The sequence below is a fragment of the Prinia subflava genome, chromosome 3 (assembly GCF_021018805.1).
Source record: "Prinia subflava isolate CZ2003 ecotype Zambia chromosome 3, Cam_Psub_1.2, whole genome shotgun sequence".
Lineage (NCBI taxonomy): Eukaryota > Metazoa > Chordata > Aves > Passeriformes > Cisticolidae > Prinia > Prinia subflava.
Genome location: NC_086249.1, coordinates 93,226,867 through 93,254,227, shown reverse-complemented (window position 1 = coordinate 93,254,227; position 27,361 = coordinate 93,226,867). Strand labels below are relative to the sequence as shown.

The following is a 27,361-nucleotide window of genomic DNA, read 5'->3' as shown; positions in this document are numbered from 1 at the left end:
GCTCCTCAGGAGTGACCCTGCAGTATGAACCCCCAGCCACATTTGCCTCACAGGAACTCGTTTTGTGGCCCTGTGCTTCATCTCACAATTGGAATTTGACTTATGTGTGTGTGCATTGCACAGTCTCATATTTAAATTCCCCAAATGCTTGTCCTGCAATTAAAACAATAAATATAGGTAAATATGCATGCATACACATATATAATTTTTTCATTAGATTTCATTAGATTAGATGTACATTATTAAAACTTAATATTTTAGAATTATTCTAGTGAGTCAGTAATTCCAACAGTCTTTCACACCCCCCAGCTTTTCAGCGTAAAAATACACTACTTGAGATCCCCAGCTGCCCTGCAGCTAAACAGTGCTGTTACCCTTGGAGCAGATGTTTCTTGAGACTGAATTCATATAGTGAAAATAAATTAAGATGTGTACAAAGAAACTGTGAAAAAAATATATCCTTAAGGTCACTAATGACCAAGCAAACAGAAAAAAACATCCAAATCCAAAATAAGCCTGTAAGTGAGCTGCCAATAAGGTGGCAGCACCACTTAGCTAAAGGACGGTCAGGGATATGGAGTTAAAAGAAATGGTGATAAAAAAGCAGTAATTATTTAGTAATGACAGAGCTTTTTTTTCCATTTTACTTCTATTAAAATAATCAGCCACAAACTATGTACTCTGTTCCAGCCATCGAGTTGTTTTAATCCAGTACTGAGTTTCTCTTAAATAAAAATTTACGTATTCAGAGTACATCTACTCAAATCATAGAATCTCCCTTGCTTAATTTTTCCTTCCATGCACCACGGCGTGAATATGCTTTTCCTACAGTTTTGATCTATTTTTACAACAACTGTCACTGTCTTACACTTCCTCACAGTTACCTCCTAATTTCATCAGAATAAAACAACAGATTATGCAACAGAAGATCAGGCTGGAACCTGAAGATCAGCTTTACCATGAACACAGCTGCTACCTGCAGAAAGCACAGATGTACTCAAAATTATTCCATCCTAACTCATATGTGGTCCAGGCTGTGCACAACTGTAATGTCACTTGTGTTAATATGCACAACATTGAAGACATCCCCTCTTAAGCTTTTGTCATCTTTTCTATAATGGATTTCAATTTTCAGCAAACTCAGTTAAAATGAAATTATAACCAGCAGAATAATACCTGCCTTCCTTTCCAAATACACATACCTGAATATACACTAACAGTAAGCCTTTTTAACCTGTTCTTATGAGACAAAAAGAGTACTATAATCTGTATTATGTTCTACAGGCATCAAAAAAGTTAACAATAGAAAACTAATTCTACTTAGTATCTGCTACTTGGCATAAAACATGTACTCTATATATTCTGAAATAACCATTTTAACTGCAGAATTTACAGTATTATCACTATAGAGAATATGCTGTTAAAATTTTAATTTAAACTGCCTGCAAATACAAATTGTACCAAGATTTGTAGCCAGTAGCAACTACTGAGAATATGAAAATAATTTTTATCAAGAATATATGCAAAAACATTTTGGCAACATATTGTCTTTCAATATTTATGTTGAAAATATTAATACCACTTACAGCACCACTTAGAGGATTTCTTTCCTATGGAAATGCTACCACGTGGGGGAAAAAAGCAAAAGAGAAAAAACCCTCTAAAAATTAAAACCATTAAAATACATCATTTTCCAGTGTATTCTGTGCAGAAAGATGAATTTATCAATTAGGTCACAAAATTCTCCACGGAATACTGCAGCAGTTTTTAGCAAACACATCCTCGGTAGTGGATAGTCCTAAGTATAGCTTGTATAAAAATATTAGACTTGGATATGGACTCAGAAACTTGGCTATTGCCAGTGGTGACACTATGAAGGCCCACCAGTGACACTCATAGAAAATGTCAACTGGTGTCTGCAGAGGATTTCTTACTACAATTACACTGCTTTCAAAAGATGCTGTGGTGCCTGAAAGTTAGCCCAGGTGTATTCCCAAATGGCAGCTGTACAGAGCAGTCTATGTCCTCAATTACAAAAGAACATTTTCCCCCAAAGAAAAATAATTCAAGAACTCAATATGAATGTTGTCTGCTGAATGTTGTTCCTGTATATTCATATAATCACACAAGTAAAGTATCAGGCCTCAATAGAATTGTCCATTCTGGGGTACAGCCAGGACAGAATAAAAAAAAAATCTGATTTTGAGTGAGCTGGGGGACATAGCAAATGGCATTTGGTGAGCAAAACCACAATCAGTTGGCAGGGAATACATCTAGAAATACAGTGTATGGGTACTGAAGCCACGCCCCAGGCATGAGATGATGAGCATCTCTTGTTGCACCAACTTTTTCCTGAAAGAAAGGACCTGAAAGGACTCGTACAGCAACATCAGCCTTTCAGTGCATGACTGTTCACAGCTCCATCAGTTCCACAGCAATCCCACAGATGAGGTTTACCTTGCCCAGCACATATTCCAGCACACCAAACTGCAGCAGAGGGCAGGGATCAGGTGCTCTGGGGTACAGAACCAAGAGCACACTGGATGTGGGATGCCAGTGCCCAGCCTACAGGACCAAATGTGCCACTCACAAAGCCAGAGGCAGTAAGGAGCAGTTTCCGTAACCATTTATGATTAACGAACGACACTGACAGTGCTCCCTTTCCACTCTTGGGCACAGTCAACCAGGTTTAATGCTTTCAGCTAAGACAAGTGGGTTGACTTTAAATTAAAGTAGAAAAACTGACATGGTTTAGTTCATCTAGGAGGCAGGTAGCTGCTGAATAGCCACAGCAGCTTTCTGCTGCAACTGAAATTCCACTGGAATGTGACACAGGTGTGCTTCAGTGTCAAAATTTAATAAGGACTATTATTTAATGTCTGGCAGAAACATGAGGCAGCATGGGCTGGCCAAAGCTGACACTGGTGTAACACAGATATGATAACAACTTGTCTGTTAGCTGTTCTGTCCTGCCAGAGATAGAATTGCAGCTGGATGCCCAGGCTGGCACACCACCCTATCTACATAAGAATGAGCCTGTGCTCATCAAAGTGGTGTGTGTTCCACACACCAACTCTGAACAACCCCCAGGGACCAACTGGGAAGAGATAACACGGACAAGAGCATTTGTTCCCATGGGGAAATGAAGATCATGATCTCTACACATTTCATTTCTGCAATACTACATTTCCCTGACATACTCAATAGAAAAGAATGTATTTGTGGGTAACTGTACATCTATGTAAAAATGATAACATAAATGACACCATGTAGTCTCAACACAAATTCCATGGTAAAGGGAAATTGACAGAAGTATTTTTTCTTTTGAAGAGATCATGACAATTTAGTTCCTTTCTCAGTACTACACAATACTTACAGAGATTCTAAAAACAGGATACAGAATTTTACTGAAATTTTGAGAGGGTGGCTGAAGGACAGACTACAATTGCTAAAAAGTATGGACCCCTTATCCTGGCAAACTACAAAGAGTTTACAACAGAGCACTACAGAACTAGGTTATTTTCATAAAGACTTCCATGAACATTTCTGGACAGCCCTAAAAAGCTTTTAAATGTAAATCCCACCCACCTTTAAAACGAAATATTTGTGTTAACATTTACTAAACTTTTATAAACAGAGAAAGCTGAAGGATTCAGAAAGGATTAAAAGCATGATTTGGGAGCTGTTCCTCTATCTCCTCCTCCATAAAAGAACATACATGACAGCAACAGAAGGAAACTTAACAAAAAGCTTGAACCTTCATGATCTTGCTGCACTTTTTTTGTTCAAGTCAAGCATCATAAGAAAATAAAAATACTGTTTTAAATAAAGATGTTAATGGAAGTTGTGTAAGGTGTCAAATACCTTATGTTAAAAGCTTGGATTGACCTGGCTGTCCCCTCCCTTGTACTATTCCAGCCCACTTCTCCACTAAGCTTCTTTAAAAATACTGCCTCATTAAAAGGCCAAGTTAACAAGGCTTTAAGTGAAATATCTGTGTTCACAAAAGCCTAGCTGGATCTGAAATAGTGCAGAAGAAAAGAAATAAATATTTGTAACATAATTTTTCTACTTAGAGGTGTTTTGTTTGTTTTTTCCCCCAAAATAAGAGGCCATCTACTGCAAACTCCATTTTAGACTTATACATTCTAGAGATTCTCATGCACCCCAAGTTGAGTATTTCCTATGAGCTGGAATTTACCATCTCCCAACAAATCCTAAGACATTCTGTGGAAGTTGAACTCTTCTCACTAACCGTACAGTACAACTTAAAAATATGTTCTTTCATTTTCCTAAACAAAGTTTAAGTTAGGATGAGTATCTAGAAAGGCATCATCATATTCTGAAGTGTACACCCTTTCAACAAAGCAAGGTGTGATCTTGTAAATGTATCTGTTGTGTTTCAGAGCAATTTTAGCAAAATCTCCTCTAAGTTTTTGTACTATAAATATAAAAAGAGTTCCTGTGGATCAATTTTTTGGACTTGGTTTGGCACACTGGAGTTTCCACAGTAAGAGATCTGTCATATAAAAGCTAAGTGTTATCTACTACAAGATGCCAAAAAAACCAATTGCATCTTACAGGTGTTAAATACATTAAACCTACCAGCTTCTACATGCAACAGACTGATAACTGACCATAGTCACCTATTTTTAACCATCATCAATATTTACATAAGTTCTGGTGAGTTTTAGCTAACACAAATTTTGGGAATCCACTAGTCTATCACATCATATCAAACATGTATTCAATCCCATACTTGTATTCAAAGTATATGCAATGTGCCAAATATGTCTCCAAAATAAAGAAACTATTACACAAGAACAGACTGTTAATCAAGAATCCTATACCATCCTGAGTCTGTTTTGTGGAATATTTTCTCCACTATTTTATCACTGATGCAAGCAGAAAGAGTACTGTGGAGAGTATTAATTCATTTAAGCAATAATATAGTCCTGCACTTTCAGTTGGTTAAAAAAAAAGGACTCTCTTGAGCCAAAATAGGCTCTTGAATTATATATGGGCAGAAACAGGAGTACTGCAGTACACTGCAAATTCTGAAATATCCAAGTGAGGAAGATGTTTTTGCTTGTTTGTTTACACTGGAAATATTTTAGACACACAGGCTTTTAGAGAAGATCAAGAATGGAATTTGCAGGGAAGTTTAGGAGAAGTCATTGTCTAAATTCTTCGAATCTCAACAGAAGAGTCATAGAATCACAGAATCGTTTGGGTTGGAAGAGACCTTGAAGATTACCTAGCACCAAACCCTCTGCCATGGGCAGAGACATCCCCACAAAGCCCTGTCCAACCTGGCCTTGAACATTTCCAGGGATGGGGCATCTACAGCTTCTCTGTGTAACTTTTCCCAGACCTTTACAAGCCTCCCAGCAAAGAATTTCTTCCCAATACCTAATCTAAACTTGCCCCCTTTCAGATTAAAGCCATTCCTCTTGGTGCATCAATAAAGGCCCACATAAAAATACACTGTCCAGCTCTCTTGCAGCCCCTTTCATTACTGAACGTGCTACAAAATCTCCCCAAAGCCTTTTCCTCTCTAGGCTGAACAACCCCAAATCTCTGAGCCTGTCCTCATAGGAGAGGTGTTGTAGCCCTGGGATCATTCTTGTGATCTCTTCTGGACTTGGTCCAACAGGTCCATGACCTTGTCATGTTGGAGGGAGTTATGACCCTTAGTTACAGAGCTATGGAAGAATAGATCTGTCCTGAATGGTAAAACTGACAGAGAAGATTCACATAGCTATTTAACCTCAAGAAACCACTACTTAAAGGACAATTTTCTGAACATTACCTTTTCACTGACCTTAGGCCTAATCAATTTCTATTTTTTGAATTTAGAAGATTCAGACAGTCCAAACATCCTGCCAGCAACAAGTGGAATAATTCTGTTATGCATTTTTTTATCAAATAGCAAACAATCAAAATAATCACTTAAAATTCTTTGATTTCACTGCCAAATGAAATACTAGAAAGATTAAGCATCACTACAAGCAGAGGATGTCAAGACAATTTAAAACTATATGACACCCAGTATTAGGACACGCAAAATGAAGATCAGTATAAATCACTTAACCATTCTCCTACTTTGTCATGCTGCTTATTTGAAAGCCAGTGGGCTTTCTGAAAAAGCAGCTTTTCGTGGTTATTACAATGTGATTCTTGAAAAAAGTATTATCTAACAAGTTGGATTCTTAAACCAATTGTATGGAACTTCATCGTATTTATATTTATGCTGAAATATGAAGTACAAAAGACAGACTAACTTCAATTTGGTGGACAAATACACTGAAATAACTGAAAAAAAAAATTAAAAGGGCTTTAACTCTAAAAGAAATGAAAGATTTCTTTTCTACATTTTGAGTCTTCATTTACAAGATATGATCTTAATAACAGCTACAGGTGAATAACACTTCCCTACAACTTTAGAATTAGATATTTAAAAAATTTAGTCCATTATTTCTGTGGTCAATACTTGTGATGTAAGTATGCTGAGTTACATATGATATGTATGATAAGTTACAGGGAGGAAGTTGTCCTCTGTTTGCAGCTGGTGAGCAGTATATCAAGTGTGAAAAAAAATCAATAAACACTAAAAACAAAATGCAGTATCTTCAGAATTATTTATCTCCTAAACAAGAGTCACTATAAGGAATAGTACCTCTTCCCAGAAAAACAGATTCCTAGAACTGGGCAGTAAATTTCTCATGACAGGGGCTGGAGTACAAAAGGATTTACTTAGACTCTTGTCAAATTCTGCAGAATCTATAGAAAAAATGAAATATTTGGGTTTTATAAATTGAAGAGTGAATGCAGTGTACTTTTGCAAAGGTAACATGGGATGTACTACCATATTTCTAAGAAAATCCTAGTTGACTTTCACGGTGGAAAATTAACACTAGAACACAAGAAAATTACTTGTATACATTGTATACAGTATCAATGATGACACAATTTCAATTACACTGTTTGTACAACAAAGAAAAGTGTAAGTAAATGTGGGGTTTAGTCTTGACAAAGCAACTTTATAGCACCATCAGAAATTTTTGGGAAAACTAACTAGTTAGTACTGAACGTTTAATTATGTGCTTCTTCAGATGTGTATACATTTTAATAGCCAAAATAATAATGTTCTGAAATGATTTTCAAATTAAATTGATGTCCCTTAGTGTAGAAAAGCAGAGAAATTAGTCATTAACTGTACATGAAAAGTAATCACGGGATTCAACACTTACAAAGAAGCTGTATGGCCAAAACAGTATTAAAACTCACCCTGACCTGCTCAGATTTATCAAATTACTTTGCATAGCTCAAAATATAGCGTCTCATCTCTTAAGGTCCACATATGTACAATATATTTGATTTCAAACTTAACTGGAGAGTATAGTGAAATATTACCCTAATCTGTGCAGAGGAGCTGACATGATGTACAGTGGCCTAAAGCTGGAAGTGGAGCCCCATGTGAAATGACAACATACAACTTTTAACAAATGGCTGCTGCACTAATACCATTTATTGACTACTCTCAATAAACTTCATGCTTTGTAAAAAGAATAGCTGCTTTCTATACTGTAAGTCTGCCTTTTCTCTTACAAAGCCTTATCTTAGAAAAGGTAAATTAATTTTAAGTTCTCTAATCCTAAATCAAATCACCTGGCACTAACAAGTATTTGTTATCACAGAGGGCAATTTGCATGGTATTAATTTTCTTGACTATCATATCTGAAAGGTTTGTTTAATTTTAAGTTTCCGACTTTAAAACATGTCTTTAAATTAAGTCAATCACCCTAGGTACCCCTATGGGAATTTCACATGTTTGTCTTCTTAAAAACCACACTCTACACTTTCTGGTATGTTTGGAACATAGTAAGTTTTCCAGCTTCCAGGAAGCATTCTTGATCTTAAACCCACAAGGGTACAGTATTTCCAACTCTGTGCATCCCTTCAACCCAAAATTTCCATTACACTTAAACCCACTGTTCATTAAGAGCACATGGGCAAGCAGAAAACAGCCTAACACATCTTCCAAGCCACAGATATTTAGCCTAACATGGTATCTCCTGTAATGCTGAGCTGATCAGGGTTTAGCAAGACTTCAGAACTATGTGGTTTCAAAAGAGAAAAGGAAAATGTAGATGTTAGAAGAAATAATGACTTATAAAAATACATTTTTCCACACAATTCTTCTCTACACATGCTAATGTGCCCCGACACATCTATCTCCAATTGACACAGAACATAGTTATACATACCACAGTTTGGTGGTTAACTTGAATCACTTCATCCCCAGCATGGATTTTCTTGCACCGATCTGCAGGTGACTGAATTTAAAATAAAAGAGATGATCAAGAATACAGGTCTTACCAGTCATCATCTCTCTTTCAGCAGTATGATTGCTAAGCTATGTAAATCAGGTTAGATTGATATGACATTGTACTGTGAAATAAAGAATTAAAGAAATATTTAGTAAATCTGTTTGTTCTTATTGGAGAAAAACGATATGTACTATTCTACACAATAAAATCACACGTTAAGAAAGGTATGAATATATATGATAACTGAGTTGTATGGATTTCTTTGGAATTTCATCCTGACAAAAGGATGCTTTAACCTGCTGGACATCTCTTAAGTCTCGAAAGCCAATCTTTGGCTGACTTTTGAACATACCAAGCCTAACTGGCAATTCTTCATGAACAAATTTCATAAAATTGTCTTTTTATTCTACAACATTTCAATATGTTGCAGAGAGCTTTACTAAATTTCTGTTCTGCAAAGAGCACACAAGAAGAGAAGATTGGATTAGGTACAACCTAGGAAGAGTAAGTAAGTTAATTGTAACTTTGGTTTTGGAATATTATTAGGATGAAAGAAATGCAACTATCATCAAAATCCTACAGTGATCACACTTTCTGAAAAGCAAAGTAGTTTTTTGCTTTTGCCTCAAAAAAATCTTAATAACAACAACAACAAAAAAATTAAAAAAAAAAAATATAAAAACCACAACAAAAAATGCCTTTTCCATAAAATGAAAGCCCCACAGATTTTCCCATCGTCTCTTTTTACATTAGTCCAACTGTTTTCTGAAGGGAATACCTCTAAGTTTAAAGGGAAATAAATTCCTTCACTTTTTCAGAGTCACACTTTAATTTTTCTCACCGTACTGTGGCTGCCAGATGACACTTAATTGACTCCACAGTAGAAGGTGAGACTGACAGTTTGAAAAAAGAACCCAAAGGAAACATGGTGCTCAGGAGCAGATTTCTAAAAAAAAAACTGCTACAAATTTTATGTTAAGGAATGAAATTAATGTAATTTTCAGGTGAGATAACAGGTCATCTGAAGAAAATGCTCCAGGCCTGAAATGTGGACTTCTTGTAATAACCTATGTACTACATCCTCATTCAAAATACATGTCCCACAGCTAAGCCATGACTTTCTAGTTCAGATGCACATAATTCATGGCCTAAGTTAAGGAGAGTGTACAAATGAAAGATATCCAAGAGACATGAGAGGCTGAAAGAAGGGTCACTCATGACTCAGTCCTAGCAGACATTGCACAGAACATTCTAAATCAAACTGGGCTGGTAAGAATGTCATTTTACTAATATAAAGAACAACAGCCTTGACATTTTGGCATTATTTAAGCAATGAAAGTATTGGCTGAGTGTCTTGGGGAAGAATTTTAACACTGGTGATTATGTCCTAATAATCTGTCTTCTGTCTGCCGTTTCACTTCTCACACTTACTCATTCATACCTCTAAAATCTTTATAATCCTCCTACATAATACAGCTCTTTTAGCTCAGATGTAGTTATACCTAGGACTTTTAAAATGCAAATGCAAGTGAATTCTGTGTCATTACCCTTGAACTCTTCAGGACTTTATTACGTTACATCCTTTGCTTTACAGTGTCTTCAGCATTTGCAACTTAAATCTTGAAAAAACAGGTCAAGTTTGCCAAGCCATTAAAACATGGTCTGAGAATCTTCAAACTGGAAAAGTCTATGTTAAAAAAAGCCTCATTGCAATTATGCCGAAAACACAAGGTGAGGTAAAAATCATTTATAAAGATATGTCAAGGCTGTGGTCTTATGAAGGGTTGTAATTCCTGTTCTGTATTGCTTTTTCTTCCCCAGTAGAAAACAGACCTTGCTGTGAAATAGTATCCTTTATCATGGCTATTTAAGGACAATAGAGGAGGATCAATAAGGTTTTTCTTTTTTAGATGTATATGCTGATCATTAAGCACAGAATCCACTCATGAAGGCCTACTAGGAGGAACAAAGTGTGCCACACCACACCTGTATCTTCATTAGCTGGTAATTCAATTCAACCAGAAGTTGAAGAGATGGAAGCACCTGTCACTGAGGCTCAGACATCAATAACTAAAAGCTATTCAGAATCTGCTTAGATTTACTCTTTAGAATAGATTGTGTTTTGTCGTTTAGACTAAATGTTGTGCTTTTCCTATTCCCCTGGTATACCCACACTGTCTGAAAGTCCAATTTAGAGCCCCTGGTGCACAACTGCAGCATGCCCAATGTGAGATTTTGGTACTATTTCTTCTGAAAACCTCTGTTCCCTGTGATCTAAGGGCACCACGCAAAGCCAACCAGACCACAATAAGTGGTGACACTGGGAGCACCCCCTTCAAAGCCACATTCCTGCTGGAGATGCACTGCATGCAATTACTTTAGAAAAACACTCTTTTTTATTGGAAAACCAAAGGACAAAATGGTCATATTTGAAGCACATGTTTGCTTTGTGAACTAAAAAATCTCTCCAACATGATGGGCTATTCCACAAGAAACCTAAAATCTTCTGTTTGACCAAAACACCCTTTAGATTGTTACTTCCAAACAAAAGACAGAAGACATGAACTGGAAAGCTCAGCTTGCTCTTATGCTACAGGGTCACCAGAGAGAAGCCCTTACATGGCAGTGACATGAGAGGAACACTGCTCTCTCTCTCAGTCCAAAGTTCAGAGCTCAGCTGCTTTGATCTGCGTGGCTAATGTATTGGGGGAGATGACTCCTAAAGCTGAACAGCAAGATCCAAACTCTAATGGGCTTTGCAGCTGGACATCAAACACCTCAAAGGCCAGACAGAAAAAGCAGAATGGTCATTACAAAACTACTCTCTTACATTAATGTGGAGAGCACTACCATGATACTGTGTTTAATACAGACACATGTTCTTCTCCACGATCTTTCAGACAGAAAAATCTGTTACTGTCTCACTTGGGAGAGAAGACTTGGAAATTAAAAGGACACAAAATTTTGTTCAAGTGCAAGAGAATTTGGATTCTTGTTTCCTAGAAGTTAAACTGTGCTCGAAAGAGTAAACATCTTAAGGCCAGCAGGTCAGATCACATGTGCACCACTGTGATCTTATTCTGGCCATGCTGCTTAGATTTTTCTCCTTCATTCTAACAAAATCAAAATTCTTTGTGTGTGTGTCTCTGTTAAAGAAAGCAGCTAGAAATCGTGTTCTTAAAAGCAGGAGACACCCTTTCTCTAAAGCACTACTCATTTTCCCCACTGCTTTAACACACCGCAGCTTTTCTCCTTGACAGCAGAGTGCAGTTTCTTGGTCTGCCATGAGCACCTCCAGGGTGTCACAGCGAGTGAAAGAGTCAGCAACAATGGCAGAAGAGTCATCATGACTGAAGCTCCCTGACATAGCTTAAATTATATTCATGAATCACAAAAGATAGAGTTTTGAGGGAATGCATTAGGATTTTATTTTTATCTTTGCCCCTGGGAAATTAAATCCATTAGCAAGTTATGGAAAGAAATTGTTCCTTCTTTAATTTGAGAGATTCAACGGTAAAAATTGTTCTCTTTGTCTCATATATTTTCTAGATGAAGCTCAACTGCAGTTCTGTTTGATTTGTTTACTTCTACTAATTTCACTAATGATGTCTGTAGCTGTAGGCCTGATTTTCTAGAATTTTTCTTTTCCTTGAAATCCCTTACTTTTTTTATTCCAAGACAGGTGGCATTCACACAAAATCTACAACAGGTATTATCTATTGGTTACGACCCATGGATATTCTGCTCACAGCAGAAAACAGAAAGGAAAAAGGCTATCATATTGCAGCTCCTATGAAATGATAAAAATAGTATTCCTATTTTATTGAGATGTTAACAGAACCTCACTGCAGATCAGATGGAGCAGCTGTAAATGTCATGTAGGTATTTTGCACTTCCCACAGGATGACACAGTAGCATGATAAAACAAACATTTCTGACAGCTTCTTTTTAAGAAAATGCCATCTAAATCTTTGAAAAGAATTGCCTAAACCATTATGGAACAGTTTAGAGTTGTTTAGTGATTGTTCCACATTAATTGAAGATCATGGATAGAAGCCTTTTCCCCCAAATTATAATTTTGCTCAACTCCCAGCAGACAGCCAGTTCCCTAAATATAGTGTACAAGGGAAGAAGGTTGTATTTCAAAGGCTTTTGAAAAGTAGTCTGTTATGTTTTACTTGCTCCTTAATGCCTTTAACACTGGTAATAAGTGTTCCTTTCCATAGGCATTACTCAGACGTTCATGCAGAAATACATTGTAATTTGTCAATGTGAAGGGATGTCCATTTCCATGCACTCATTTATTAAAAAATGAAGCTTGATAGATGGAAAATACAAAAGCTGTTTGTCTAACACTGCAGCAAACTTCAGCATAACAGCCTCAATATAATATAGACATTTATCTTTTATTCACAGAGCAAAATAACTCCAAGACAGCTGCTTCCTGTCTTGATCAACTGGAGCATTTTAGGTGTCTTGCAAGAACAAATCAGACTGATTCTCTTGGTCCTTAACTGGGAACAACTCTTTCAATTCTGAGGTAAACAAGCACAAGCATCTCTGCTGTCCAACATGCCATTGGTCCTTAACAGCCAACCAGCACAAGTTTGCAAGCAAAATGTAGTTTGTAGCAAAGGGAAAGCATTAACCATAGGTAAGGTCAGAAAGGCTTCCAGGCCTGAACATTCAGTATTAACAATACTTACATTTTCTGTTGTTCCAGTAATTACATGAAGACCATCATATGTTGACTTAATGTACATACCCTAAGAAAAAGACATCATGGGAAAGAATTTTTAAAGTGTTTCACAAACCATCACCATCCAAACAAAACTTGCATATCTCTTAAAGAATCCCTCTTTTCTTTTTGCTTTCTTTTAAGATTTGTGGACTTTAACGCATGCCATGAGGAATTTGTCTCTGCATAAGAAGTGCTTTTTTATACACTTCAAGAACAGTCCAAATCATTTTGGCCCTAATTAGCAACAGAAAACAAAAATGTTTACCACAGTTATGTCCATAAATACTCCCCAGGTTTTTTAATGCACTTCTTCAACTACAAATAGAACAATACCTTGCAAAAAGCCCCAGAATTACAAATTGCCTTAGTATGACCAATATGCCCATTTTGCTTTGAAAACTACATTGAGTTTTAAAAGATCAGTAGGCAACGCTGCAAACACAACTTTCAAACTGCTAACCAGTGCTTGGAATACTGACAGCAAAATGGCTGTAAGACCTTCTCATAGCCTCACTCATCCCAAAGAACATTTAAGCTATAAAACTCAATGATAAAAAAGTCAACATCAACTTCGTTAGCTACCCCACTTCTTTCAAAAACATATGAAAAAGGTGGGATAGTTGATGAAAAGACTGAAGCTCCTAACTGAGTAGTCCAAGACAGTGTCTCGAATAATGCCTTTTCACCAAGTCTTCATTCAAACATTTTAACAACATCCACTATGACACTGAGAGAAGGGAAAAGGAGAGATAATTGGCACATACTGAGCATTCGACACTTTCTGAAGAATCTCCTTCCCCTCAACCGCTTTATAGAAAGCAGGTAAATACTGAGTGCCTGAGTAAACACCTCCTCCATAACCTACTTTTTCTCTTTTTAATCAGAGTGCCACAGAGAAGTCTGTTCCTAGCTAAGGAGCCCAGTGCACTCACTGCTGAGTAAGGATGGTAAAGAGACAAAGAAGACATATTAACTTGGACTAATCTACCTTGGGAGCAGAACTGGCAGACTTTTGGTAGCAGATATGAGGAAGTACACCTAGATTAACAAAGTGGATAATATCCCCAGTAAAACAAGCCAGGGACTTCCTGAGTTTCTCTGGATAGGGACTCAAAAGTGAATTCCTATTTTGTTCTGCACAATTACATAGTGTTAACCGCATCAAACCCAGTTATCACGTTCAGCTGCCACAGCTAGAAGGTAAAAAATCCAGAACCTACTTATTACTACATGGTCAGAAACCCCCTGACATCATCCTTCAACTTCCAGCTCCTCTATGTACCATCAGCAATTTGTCCATTGATTGGCTCCATCATACATCTTTTGCTTAACACAAATACAGAATGGATTTTTCATACATTTATCCTCACAACACCCCTGTGAGGTAGGGAAACACTAATAGTATACACACATCTTAACACCAAGATACAGGTATCTTACAGGAAGCGTAATGAGCCACACAAGAGGCTGAGATATGTTGGTATCTGTTCCTTGGTACACACAGCTACCCTCAAACCACCATTAATCAGGGCCTCAATCCCTCTTAGGTTCTCCCTCTAAGTCACTGGGCCACACACCCTGCAACATGGCAAGAGCTAACATCACAGTGACCATGGTGACAGGAACTTTTGAGTCAGGCCCCCAAAGAGAGTAATTTCTGAAGAAAGCCACATCTTTATTTTTATTCACAGTGAGCTACTGCTTTCAACCTTAAACACCAGGGTAAAAGCCAAGGGAAAAGTCTACATTTAATGGTTACATGGTGTTTAGTTTTGTGCAAAGCATTGCTCCAAAGGATGGTAAGTTCATCCAAGTGTGCTACCATTCCAGAGGACAATTCACATCCAATCCAGTCTTTTTGATAAATTTAAAAGACGAGAAAGAACTTTTGCAGAATATTCTTTAAAGGCTAGGATCAAGATTTTGCACACATTAAGAAAGAGAGGGAAACAGAACACTGAAAATTATCCACCCTAGATTGTATTTATTCCACATGTGCAAAATTAATACACGTTATTTTAGTACCATGTCTCATTAATTTTACAAGAGCCAACATAATTCTTGATATAAAGCAGCTTTTAAATGAGGAGAGGTAACATTTTGCAACACAAAAATGAGCTCCTTTCACCCGTGTTTCTCCACTCCTTGTTGTAAGTGAACAACATATGGGAAATGGTACAAAGGAGAGAAGAACATTTCTGGCTTACAGCTGTTTGATCTGGAATGGAAATAAAATACCACAGACATTTGCAAGTTTTCCTCTTTCTGCCTCCTTGTGGCTGCACAGTATCGATAGTACTTTTAGCAATCAAGAATGCAGGGGAGATCAGTGTGTGCTCTGTCCATTTGCACTGAAAGAAATTGGTAGATACAGTCTCAGGTATTCAAAGGTGAGTCCTTAAGAATTGACAAGAACCAGTTACACCGGAAAAGGGAAAGATAATTCAGCTTATATGACTAAAATTACCATAAACTAACCAACCTAGTAATCAGGAATAAATGTATGCCTAGATTGAAAATGAGTAACTCATGCCTAATTACATGAGAGATTGTCCTGATCAGTTATGGGTAGAGCTCTCATTTCAAACCAATCATTACAATTTATCTTGGTGATTAAGTTAAGGGTTAGAAAAGAGACCTTTTGTGCGTTTTTTTCCCTCTTTCTTTGTTTTTGATTGTATTTTTTCAAGAATTAGAACAGAATGTGATATATTTCTAACATATTTTATGTATATAAATATATAACGTATTTCTCAATACTTTATGCAATGCTGGATGGAAAACGAAAGAAGATAATAATTTTATTTTATCAAACATGTAACTGAATTTTTACTTTCACCCCATTTTAATGGAGCCTTCAAAGTTGCAGGAACCTCTTTAACCCCATACAACTCTCAGAATACTTTCATAACTCTTTCCCAGCTCTTCCAGTATTTCAAACTAAAAAATTCAGAAGAAATATCAGGAATAGTAGTACACTGGAATCCTGGAAAGGGAGTAAGCAGTACACTTTAATCAGATGCCACTTTTTGCTGTATCTATGACTTGCATTTTATGAGCAATTTTTTTACATTACAAGCTTATTTTGTGTTTGCTTCAGCAGGCAAAAAGGAACCCTGAACAGTCTCATGTTCTGATCAATTTACATTTGCATTTCTGAAGCCCTGAAATCATATCACAGTCACTTACCTGACTGGGATTAAAATGATTATATGAACAGGAAACAACTGAAATGCAAGATTAACCTTTGCTACAGTTCCCTGACATTCTGCTCTATATTAAAAATAACAATAAAGTAGAAAGTGACTGTTGCAGAAAAACTACCCAAGAAAAACTTGGTTTGCTGCTTTTTGTCTAAATGCACTCACTGTTTTCAGTCAAGCAGCAACATTTTTAAGTCTGTTTCCTGGTAAAACATACTACCTAAGCTAGTCAGATTTGTGGTTTTGTACATCAGTAATGTAAAACCATACAAAATTAAATTCTGCTTACTGATACAGACAAAACAACTTGCAAACCCTCAAAGAAAAAAAGAAAAAAGAAAGAATTACACATACGATCATGTTGGTGATTGCGAAGTTGACCACATTAATCCACTTTAAGGCTTTTTAAATAACTTTCTACCATGAGAACTCTTTTCATCCTTACTGCACAGCTACTGCAGGCTGTATCTCTTCCCCCAGCAGCACTCACTGGAGAACACATGAATGCAGCCAGTCACAAGAGACAAGGATAGAGGGAAAATAAAAAAGAAAAAAAACCAACCAAACAACAAAACCAATACCAAATCCCACCCGTAACATTTCTTTATCCAGTACACAAGAGGTTCTCCACATCACACCCCAACAGCATTTTCTGCTTGACAGGTTTAGTTGCTTGAAAGGTTATTTAGTCATAAGACATGGTAACACATTTACTTGTTTCTGCTGCATTCAGGTATTAGTCTGAAAATTTATCCCTGACAAATACTTACGTTTCCATATGAAAAATCCAAACACAGTGAAGGAACTATTTGTGTTGATTAAAATATCCTGATCATGTCAATCTTCTTTAAGTTGTAAAAGTTTCAAGCGTTTTCTTAATTCCATCATATATTTACTATGAGTTTAGGGAAACTGCATTGTTTTCCCATCTTTTATTTTCCTTCTCATCTCCTTTCCTTCTTCTCTCCCAGATTTACTTTAGCTTCTTAGCTGTTGAATTTGAGATGGTAGATATCCTGTTTATGGCAAGTGACAAAAAATCTTCCCAGTTAGCAGCCGCCCTTGTCTTTTTTCTTCTGCCTAAGTCCTTCCATTTTTATAGAACATTTTATTTAGTGATTGGTAAAGCCAGCACAGAACTGTCACGTGGGTCAAAAATCTACACGGAAGTTGACAATAAACCATTTTTCCACCTCTATCATTGCACAAATCCTGGAAGAAGGTCCAGAAATGACTGAACTTCACATTTGTCCCAGCATTTCTGATGTGCAGAGAATATTCACGACTCCGAGCTCCACCATCACTTCTTAAACTGACACCCTCAGCACTCAGTGGGGCAGTACTGTGTGCATTCACTGTGTCTTAAGTCAAAGGTATGAGTTTAAAAAGCAAACAAACAAAAGCCCAAGAACCCAAGAAGCATATAAAGCCCCGAGAACCACATGACAAAGGTGATCTGTTGGTGATCTGGCGGTGTTACAAAGGGAAGGGGATGATTTCCACCGTCCGCAGTGCCTGCTCCGGAGAGCTCACAGTCTAGAGGAGACAATACAACAGGGGCACGCAGGCAAGGATGAGGGGAAAAAACCATGACTGTCAAAATGGCATTGTATTCTTCTAAGGCTTGTATACTGTATGGTTGCTATTTTCCTTTTTTTAAAAAATACATATAATTATTTTTATGACAATGACATCAAGATCCTGCTAAATTGGTTCATAAATACATAAAAAGAAAAAGCCCTGTCTTGAAGAGTTTCCAGTTTAAACAGACAAGACAGACAGAGGATATAAAACAGAGACACAGAGAGGGAAAGAGATTCTCTCATCAGCTACCCAGCAGGAACAGACCCATGAAACACATTCTTATTTACAAAAATACCATTCAAGATTTTTCAGTCCCTGGGAGTTCATACCAACCTACACGAAAACTTAAATGAAGGGGGAAAAAAGGCAAAAAAAACCCAGTCACCAGACAGAAAGAAAAAAAACCATCAAGTTGACAGATAAAAATGGACAGCACTCACAAAAAGGTGATTAAGAGCAAGAGGAAGATTTTCTCATTACAACTGAAGAAAGGGTTTCAAAAATTTGACTGCAGTGAGGTGGTGGAAGAGTGAAAATAACAGGGGGAAGGGAAGGAAAGAGAGGGAGAGAATCCATGAGAAGCTGAAATCCTGAAGGAGAAGTTTAAAATGGATTCTGAGATAAAAAAGAAAGCCAGAAGAGGAAGGGAAAACAAACTGGAGACTGAAACAAAGGATGGGGCCATATCTACTCATCCAAGTGTTTGGGGGTTTTCTCAAACTTTAATTGCAATTTTCCAAAAGAATGGAAAATTAGTTTAGTGTACAATTGCTCTAAATAACTTGGCATACCAACTTTGCCAAGAAAAACAAATCAACCCAAAACCCAGCAACAACCAACCCACAAACCAAAATATTCTCCAAAATGACAGCATCTACACAACTTCAAAAACCTGCTGCAAAGAATAGAGCAGCCCTCCCTCAAGACTATTCAAGAACAGAGAATGAGAATAAGCTTGGGCAGAAGTCGCAAAAACTATTTCTTTAGACAAAAAAATGTTTAACTGTATTTTGAACACCTCCTTTTCTACCTCCAAAAATTATGGGAACAGATATCATCAGTGATGTAAAGCCATATATCTGGAATTGTTACCAGTGTTGTTTTTTTCCATGCAGTGGGTGTTGGATACTTGGGTAAACAAGAGATCAACAGTCAGCTCTTGAACAACAAACACAGGATGGCTGCATTAAGAGCCTTTACAAGCACCTAATTAAGAGTGCAGAATTCTTGCAGTAAAATTCGATGAGTTACTTATCAGCAGTGCTGTGAAGCCCTGGAATAACTTATAAAATAGCTTTATATCCCCGAGATACTATGAAACATTTTCCAGAATCTGACAGGTTTTGTGCATAAGCCCACGCAAACTTCTTGGTTGAGTTGATCTTAGTAATTTCAGTCCCTTCAGACTTCAAGATCCTAGAACAATCATTTTTCAGGACCTGGTATAAACGGCAAGAATGTCTTACTCATTTCTCCCTGTTCACTGAACTCTGCATACTTCAGTCAGCTTTACAAAATACTTCCTGTTGGCCCAGCTGCATGAGAAACCAAAGTAGCATGAGGAATCAAACTGTTTTCCAACTTTAAAACAGAAAAGGCTAAAATGTCCTATTCATTTTCCTATTCATTTCATATTCATCAATTTATTTAAAAAAATTTAAAAATCACTTTCTCATCCTGGATGATGGGTTTGATTAACTGCGTACTTCTTACCAGCCCTTCACTTGGCTTGATGTTTGTAAGCTGGATCACTTCAAGATGGGCAGACTGGGAAACCAGTGGATCAGAAGAGAGCGAGATAATGTGATCACAGACGCCAGAGAGAGTTTTACACTAGGAAAGAAAAAAGAAAAGAAAACGTTCCAATAAGCATACCACTGCTAACTATTTGAATGTCAATACACAGTTTAAATCACCATATTTTTCAAGACATACAAGGCAGAGGGGGAAAGGCCTCAGGCAGCAATACAATACAAAGTACATTATCTGTGATGACCCTGAACTAACAGCACCAGACCAGGGAGGAAGAGGAGGCAAATGCTTTTGTATCTGAGCAGAGACAAAGAGGGGTTCCCATGCACTCTCACAGGTAGATGCCGTGCTCAGGCACACAGGGAATGCGTGGGGAGCTCCAACCCCCAGCCTAGCCACATCTTCTGCAAACACAGTAAGTGCCTCAAAGCCCACCAATTTCCACTGAGTATGCAGCTGTTCAGCACAGATGAAAATCAGGCTCTTAATGATGACAGGTAACTCATTAGCTGTGAAGTTTATGCTATATAATAAAACATGATAATTGTCTTTGGACTGGGTTTCTCATGTTCTACAGCTGCCAAACATGATTTACTATTGCAGACATGAAGATTATAATAAATCACCACTTCACAATGGAATAATTCTTAAACCAGTTATTGTTGGCAGCCTCTGTAGCAAGACAGAAAAAAAGTTCTAACGCGGCCGAGACTGTGAAATTGGTACTGTTTTATCTCCTGATCTCTCACTCCCTGAACAGCCTCTTCTCAGAAGCAGGAAAGCTGTGAGGCTTTCCTATCATTCTCCGTAAGAAAGTGATTTTTGGGAGTTTCAATGCTTTCCAGGAAGTCCCCTGTCAGCAACTCTTCAGGTTTCCAATGAATCTTCTGTCAGCAAACTGAGGGATTTAGGACATTCTGCCCCAAAACTGGGCATCTCCAAAAGCAATTAAGAACCAGCTTAACTGCTCTGAAATTCAAAAGATGAAAGCTAACCAATCTCCTCAAATGACTGAAACACAACTGCACACAACTGTTGCACCAATCCATCTTCCAAGATTCCAAAGTACAGCTCTTACAGTAAAAAAAATCTGCAATAGTGCTATGGGAAAGTAATGTAAAGCTGGATATAACCTCCACCCCAAATCACCATTGTAATTCCAAATGGCAAACTACAAATATCTTATGAAAAAAGGAAAATAAAAGTGATTAAAAACAAAAAATGAAACAAAACCTAGCAAAAAAGAGAGGAAAAAAGCCCAAGCAAACAAAAACCCTAAAACAACAATCCAAAAAGTACAGAAAACTAAAACAACCCATGACAACAACATCTTAATTCTGTTACATACCAACACACTTTTCTCCTCTTTAAAGTTATTACAAACAGTTGAAAGTTTAGGTTTCTATACAGATGGTTTATTTTATTGAGCAATAATGTTTCAGGGTGAATAAGCAAATCACAATCAAATGTAAAATATAACAGAATTTATATTACCAACATGATGTTCTTCCAGAAAAAATACAACCTTCAAGCCCAGCCACATATACCACCCTTCTACTTTTTTATGATGCACAATCATTACTGAACAAAGGACGTCAAGAAATATATAAAATGAGATTAAGAATGGTTTGTACTTTACCTGAAGTACAAAAAAGTGAAAAAGAGAACTTTATTGAAATTTGCACTTTTTTAATGGCTTTTGGACACACGAAAATGGCTTTGAGCTGACATTTTTAAAAGGTAAAATGATATAAAATTACATAATAAAAATGAAAGCTTACATTTCTGTTTATTTGTGCTTTTAAATATAGTATTGGCGTGTTATTTCTATTTCCATCTTGAAACTGCACTGACAATTATTGCTTTAAAAATTACAGAGCACTCAGCTATTTGTGCAAAGTGATGAGACCCACATTATAAATTATTCTCTGCAGATGAAAATGGAGTTTTTCATATCTCTTTAGACTTGTACTCATCCACCTATTCTTCTTACTAATCTCCTCTAAACCCATTAAATGTATGGAGTTCTTAGTAATTTCAGAAAAACTTGTTTATAGCGAATTCATTTTTTTCTTGAATTTTCAACTGTTGCATTGCAGAGAGATGCCAAAACACACAGAAAAGGAGTGTTCCTACCAACTAAGACAAGGTATGACATTTCACCAACGTGTCTCCTCATTAAAAAACATGTTCCCAGATGCCTTGACAGTGGGGAAAGGAGAGGAGTCAGACAAGTCCAGCACAGCATGGAGCAGAAGCCTAAGCTGGGATGCATTAAACAGCCCCTTGGAGCAGCTGCTCTCCCTCTGCCTCCCCATGAGAGGGATACAGTCTGTACAGTAATGCTCATGGGGATCAGCATTCCAGTACAGTTACACTGGCTGCAATCCTAAAACAAGGTGGTGTGAATATTCCCCAAGAGGAGCTCTGGGAATACTGGGTGCCAAAATCACCAAGTTGCTAGGATAAAAAAATCTACCATATGCTTCAATGCATTTCTAAAAGTCTTTTGGGTCTCGCAGCTTTCTTATATGTTCCCACTGCAGCCCAACAGCACATTATCTCTATAAACTATTATGCATTTAAATATTTTCATTAATTATTCCTTGGTTAAGAACTGTAAGTAGGATCATAGGTATCTATCTGGCTTACGTTAAAGACAAATTTTCATGAACTCTGAACTTGTCCAGAGAGAGCCAGGACAGCAAGGAGCACACACTGACACAGCAGATACTCTCTGCCCGCTGCAAAGGCAGGGTATATAGGCCCTCACTGGAAACATGCCTGAAGGCTAACACAGGCAAGACAATGCATTTTGCCTTGCCTTTACTCTTAGGAATATTTCATTCCCAGTTGGTGTTGATAACATGCTAATCAGGGTAAATCACATACAAACAGAGCAGGCTGCTCACCAGGAGCATGCTTCCTCCCTTTAGGCATCTGTATGCAGAGAGACTTTGGACCTATTCAGTGGATCGGGGCCTTCCAAGGCAAAGATGCTGCCACGTGGCAAAGCACTCAAACATGGCACTTTTTCTACTCATTTTGTTCCTAACAAATTATGAACACATTATATCTCAGCAGAATTATTCAGGACAATCTTTATCACAGACGTGTTTTACTTCTGCTAAAATCAGATGGAAGTCAGCTTTTGTCTCTAATGGTTGTTACCTTTGGATGCTTTGTAAAACTACACGTCTGATTATGAAAACATTGTTAACGAGATCAGGATCCTTTTTTCTTTTTAAGTGTTGATTACCCACTGCAATGCAGTATTAGTTACAGTAAGACACACAGGAAGCCGAGGATCCAATTGCTCCCACAAAAATCAGCAGGCATTAAAAAAATCCCCAGCCTTTTTCAAGCTGCACTCAGCTCCCACTCTGCAAGGTATCTACACACAGGGAAAGGATTTGTCCAGGCCAAAAAAAAAAAAGTAATTTACAAAAGATTAACTGAGAGAAACCAACAGATAATTACATTTTCTCCTTTTGTCACATGGTCCCTGTTCTCACTATAAAGCCTTAAAGCAATGATTCCAGTTCTCTTTTGCAGTAACTCATCACTGCACTTGAGTAATAAATTCTCCTCTCTATTCAAGTGACACACTTATAATTGCAGACTGAAGCTACACCACAGTCTTTATGTGCAAAGCTAAATGATTCAAAGGAGAACAAAAAATATCACCACACAGCACCTCGTTGTTTGGTAGGAATTCAAAGGGAAATATCATGTTTCCCTCAGTAGGCAAATTCTTTATGCCTCAAAGCATGAGGAATGACAGATAATGCTTAGTTTCTACCTGTATTTTTGGACTGTAAGGTACCAATTTCTAACAGCTTTTCCACAATTGCACCTTCTTTCAGCCAGGAGGATGGGGACTTAAAGGTGACTGAATTAGGTTTGCATCTGTTCCAATTATCTGTGGCTACTTCACAGTAGTGATCAGCAGCACAGTGAAGCACCTAGGGACAGCTTCAGGGGCTTTCTTCAACCTGTCCATCCCTTGTTTGTTTAACTGGGCAGCTCTAGGGTCACCAAGCATTTCTGATCAAGCAGACAGACTTAGGTTTGTCCCTGTTCTTCATTTTATCCAGGCAAGTTTAGAATCTATCTTGCCAAATATTTGCAATACTGAAACATCTCGCCTTAAACATGTTCCCAGGACTGAGGACAAGAAAAGCATCAGCCTTCCTCATCAACATCCTCACCTAAGGCATTTGAGTGAGGAATAGGGTACCAGTAAGACACGTGGACTTTCAAGACTAACAGTAAGAAAAAATGTCTGTGTTAATGTTAAGCTTAGTCTGCTAGTTTAGTTAGTTACAGATGTCCAAGATGATTGATGTCTAATTAACTTAAGCCAAACCAAATCATTATTAACCAATTAATTTTAGTCCAAAAATAATTGTTACATTGTACAGAACACATCTGCAACCCCAGCAGACTTAAAATCAAGCAGGCCTGAACATGCACTGGTGCATGTAGGAAGTTTAAACAGTGAACTACATCTGCTTTTGGCATCTTCAGTTCAATTTACAAGCTATAGACTCGTAAAAGGCAGAAGGGGGTTACTTTTTTTTTTTAAGACTATAAAAATGGTATTTTTGGCAATGTATTTTTAGTTTATTATACTTCTATAACAAATATTCAAATATAGTGGGCAGGAGCAAATTATTATCACTGTGGTTTCAATAAGGCTCTTAGAAAAAAAGAACATTCTGATCCATTGTTTGTTTTCTCTTTTTAAACTTAGTAACTCTTTTTAAATTTACACAGCTCATTTGCTTTTGTACAAAAAACTTCTGAATATTAGCTTCCCTCTGCAGATCACTTTCTACAATTTTCCAGCTCAAAAAAATTGTATTTTCTGTTTGCAGGAAATGCAGCCTTATTTTTAAAAAGTGAAACTCCCTAAGTCTTTTTTTCTTATGGAATTAAACTAAAAAAGTTAAAAGAAAAATTATTAAAATTTTTCAGTTAAAAGTTACTATTAATCTGACTGAAGCCTGGCTTCTACTTTCTATAATTAGTTCTTCTAGCTTTGCTCTCCCTTTAATACTCTACTGCTTCACATGGATTAATCTGAACTGGGTATTTCCATCAAATGCAGCCTTGAACAGCTGGATGGAATCAACGAATTATTCTTCAAGTATTTTAAAGCTCCAGTCAGAATTTTGCAATGATTAACATATAATTCCCCAAATAAGCAGATATAAACTGATAGCCTTTTAAGTCGAGCAGTTTTCCAAATACTTTATCATCTCATATTAAATCAATATAAAGATTCTAAATATGAATTAGCAAGAGCACATTAATTTTCAGTTTTGAAGCCAGCACCACACCTATGTCATATCCTTTCTAATTTAGGCCCATATATTATTAAGCCTATGTTGAAATTAATATTTTCTAATGCCATCTACTTCTGTTGGTATTATTTTCTAGTGCTATTTCCTTTCTGTTCATATCAAGAAAATATTATTAATGCTATTTAACTATTTACTTACTACATTGTTTACTTAGTGAAAGCTACCCTGAAAAAATCATACTGAGAAATGAAGTGGCAGAAATATGAAGCATTTCTCTTTATTCATGAATATTTCAGAATTTTAATGAGCAAAACCCAACACATTATTCCTATGTGGTTTTATGCTTCTTATTCCACAGAAACAAAGTGTTTCTGTGAATGAAGTCACAGAAAAAACCCCAAAACTTTAAGAAATGTATTTGTCTTTAAATTAATTTTTTCAACACTCCTACAAATCTAGGACAAAAAAATTATAGAAAAGACATTTTTTCCCCAGACACACTTTGAAACTCCATTTAGAAGAAATAAACAAGTTCAAGTAGGTAATTTCATCTTAAAACTTTGTAATTTTTCAGTCAGAGCTTTTTCCTTTAGATACATTTTATGTGTTTACTTGAATAAAATGGATTAGTTTACTGCCTAACCTAATATCATACGTGACAATCAAAATGCTCTTTTAAAGCATTTGAAACTCAAATTGATTGGAGCAAACAAAAATATTTCTTCCTTGAATATAAGCTGAAGCTATAGAGTTTCCACAAAATATCACTTCTTAAAATGAAAATCCTGAAAAGCTAACGTGTGAATACACTGACACTGAAACAAGCTACGTGTGCACAAGGTGATTCAGCCATCTCCACATGTACACCCACAGCCACTCTGAAGGAAAGAGGCATTCATTTGCTTTTCAAAAAAAAATTAGTGCTGGTAGAATATGAGCACATGAACTACTTTTTGGCCTTACCTAATTAAAGCAGACCAATCAGTCATTTATTTGAGGATCTTGCCTGCTTCACCGTGCTTTAGAGGAAGCCACGAAGACTCAGGGAGGGGTTAACCTTGGAGGTTTCCTTGTATGCATTTCAATAGTGGAAGGATTGTCCCACATCCTCTTGCTCTCTGCCCAAGGCAGGCTCACTCCAGGGGAAATAGGGCAGCATCCCCAGAGGAGATCTGTGCTTACAGAGCTCCAGCCCTTGAACCACAGCATGAGTCAAAAAAACCCCAACCCTTTTCATTCCATGGACAATGGAACACAAAAATCTACTGCTTTGATCCAACAGTCTGCTCCTAAGGTGGTAAATATCTTAGTGTCCTCACAAGTAAGAGTACACAATTGTCCTTTAAGTTATGGCATTTTTTTTCCATTTTTGTAGCTCAAATTCTATTTTTACTTATGTAAGAAGGACCTCTTAAAATCTGACTTCAATCTTTAGCAAGAATAACACCTTGCAATAAGGATTTCCTTAAGCTAATTGCATGAAATGCTAATTGATAATCATTTCCTTTCACTTTTTTGAGAATCTTGTTTCCTTGTGTCATGAAGAGAAAGTGGTACATGAAATTACATGGGATCAGCCCACAGGTTTGAATTCAACTTCTTGTCTAAGTCACCTCAGCAAACACAGCTCTATGTTTGTATCTGATCATTTGAAGGCAGCTGGATAGGATGCTGGTCAAATGTCCCTTCAGATGGGAAATGGACTCTGAAAACGGACTTGGAATAGTGTGATCTTGGAAATTAAAAAGAGAGAATTTACTTTCTCTCCTATAATATCTGTGCACGTGTCCTCTCAATCTTTCATAGGTGTCCCAGTATTTCTTACTCAAGGTTCCTTCTATGCCTTTTCCACAATTTACTGCTATTCTTTTTGTATCAGAGAGCCTTATTTACTGTTGGATTGCTCCCTTCAGATTGTCTAATGGGCTAAACCCACACCAGCTTTTTCTGTCTTCCAAGGAAAAGGGTTAGAGGTAGCTGTGACTACTTCCAATTCTATCATCAACCTTTTCATCTGCCCATGTAAAAAACTACCTTTCAAACTGAAAATATGATCTCAAATGTTTAATTTTTTAGTCACAGATTTACCTCTTTCACCAACTGCTTTTGGTGAGCCATTCCCTCATCAAATCCCACTAATCAGCTGATATGAAACATGGTCAGAAATTATCCAAATTACATGTAATACATATAGTCATGTACAATCCATGCAGGGTTATTTTTAAACCACAGCTTCACTAAGATATTCAGCGTTCTGTTCATGCTCATGTTTCCTTTCAAGCTCGAGCACTGATCACAGAAGGTACACTTACACCTATGTCCACCTGCGACCACAGTGAGGTTACTGCAGACTAAAGAAATAAACCTACAAAAGGCTGAATGATGTGAGATAACTTTTGAAACCTGTCTCGATTTTGTGCACTCATGTATCTTAAGTTA

General features: G+C 37.0%; 1 protein-coding gene across 5 annotated transcripts in view; it reads right to left on the bottom strand.

Moving 5' to 3' along the window:
• CNKSR2 (connector enhancer of kinase suppressor of Ras 2) overlaps window positions 1–27,361 on the bottom strand; it is a 206,980-nt gene that overhangs the window by 104,126 nt on the left and 75,493 nt on the right. For 4 of the 5 annotated variants that reach the window (XM_063392931.1, XM_063392932.1, XM_063392934.1 and 1 more), the window contains exons 6-8: window positions 19,575–19,694; window positions 13,040–13,099; window positions 8,271–8,339 (exon numbers count right to left, since the gene is read on the bottom strand). In XM_063392931.1, the coding sequence (XP_063249001.1) occupies window positions 8,271–8,339; window positions 13,040–13,099; window positions 19,575–19,694 (249 nt within the window). The remainder of the gene's footprint in view (window positions 1–8,270; window positions 8,340–13,039; window positions 13,100–19,574; window positions 19,695–27,361) is intronic. The other variant, XM_063392933.1, reaches the window with a different exon arrangement.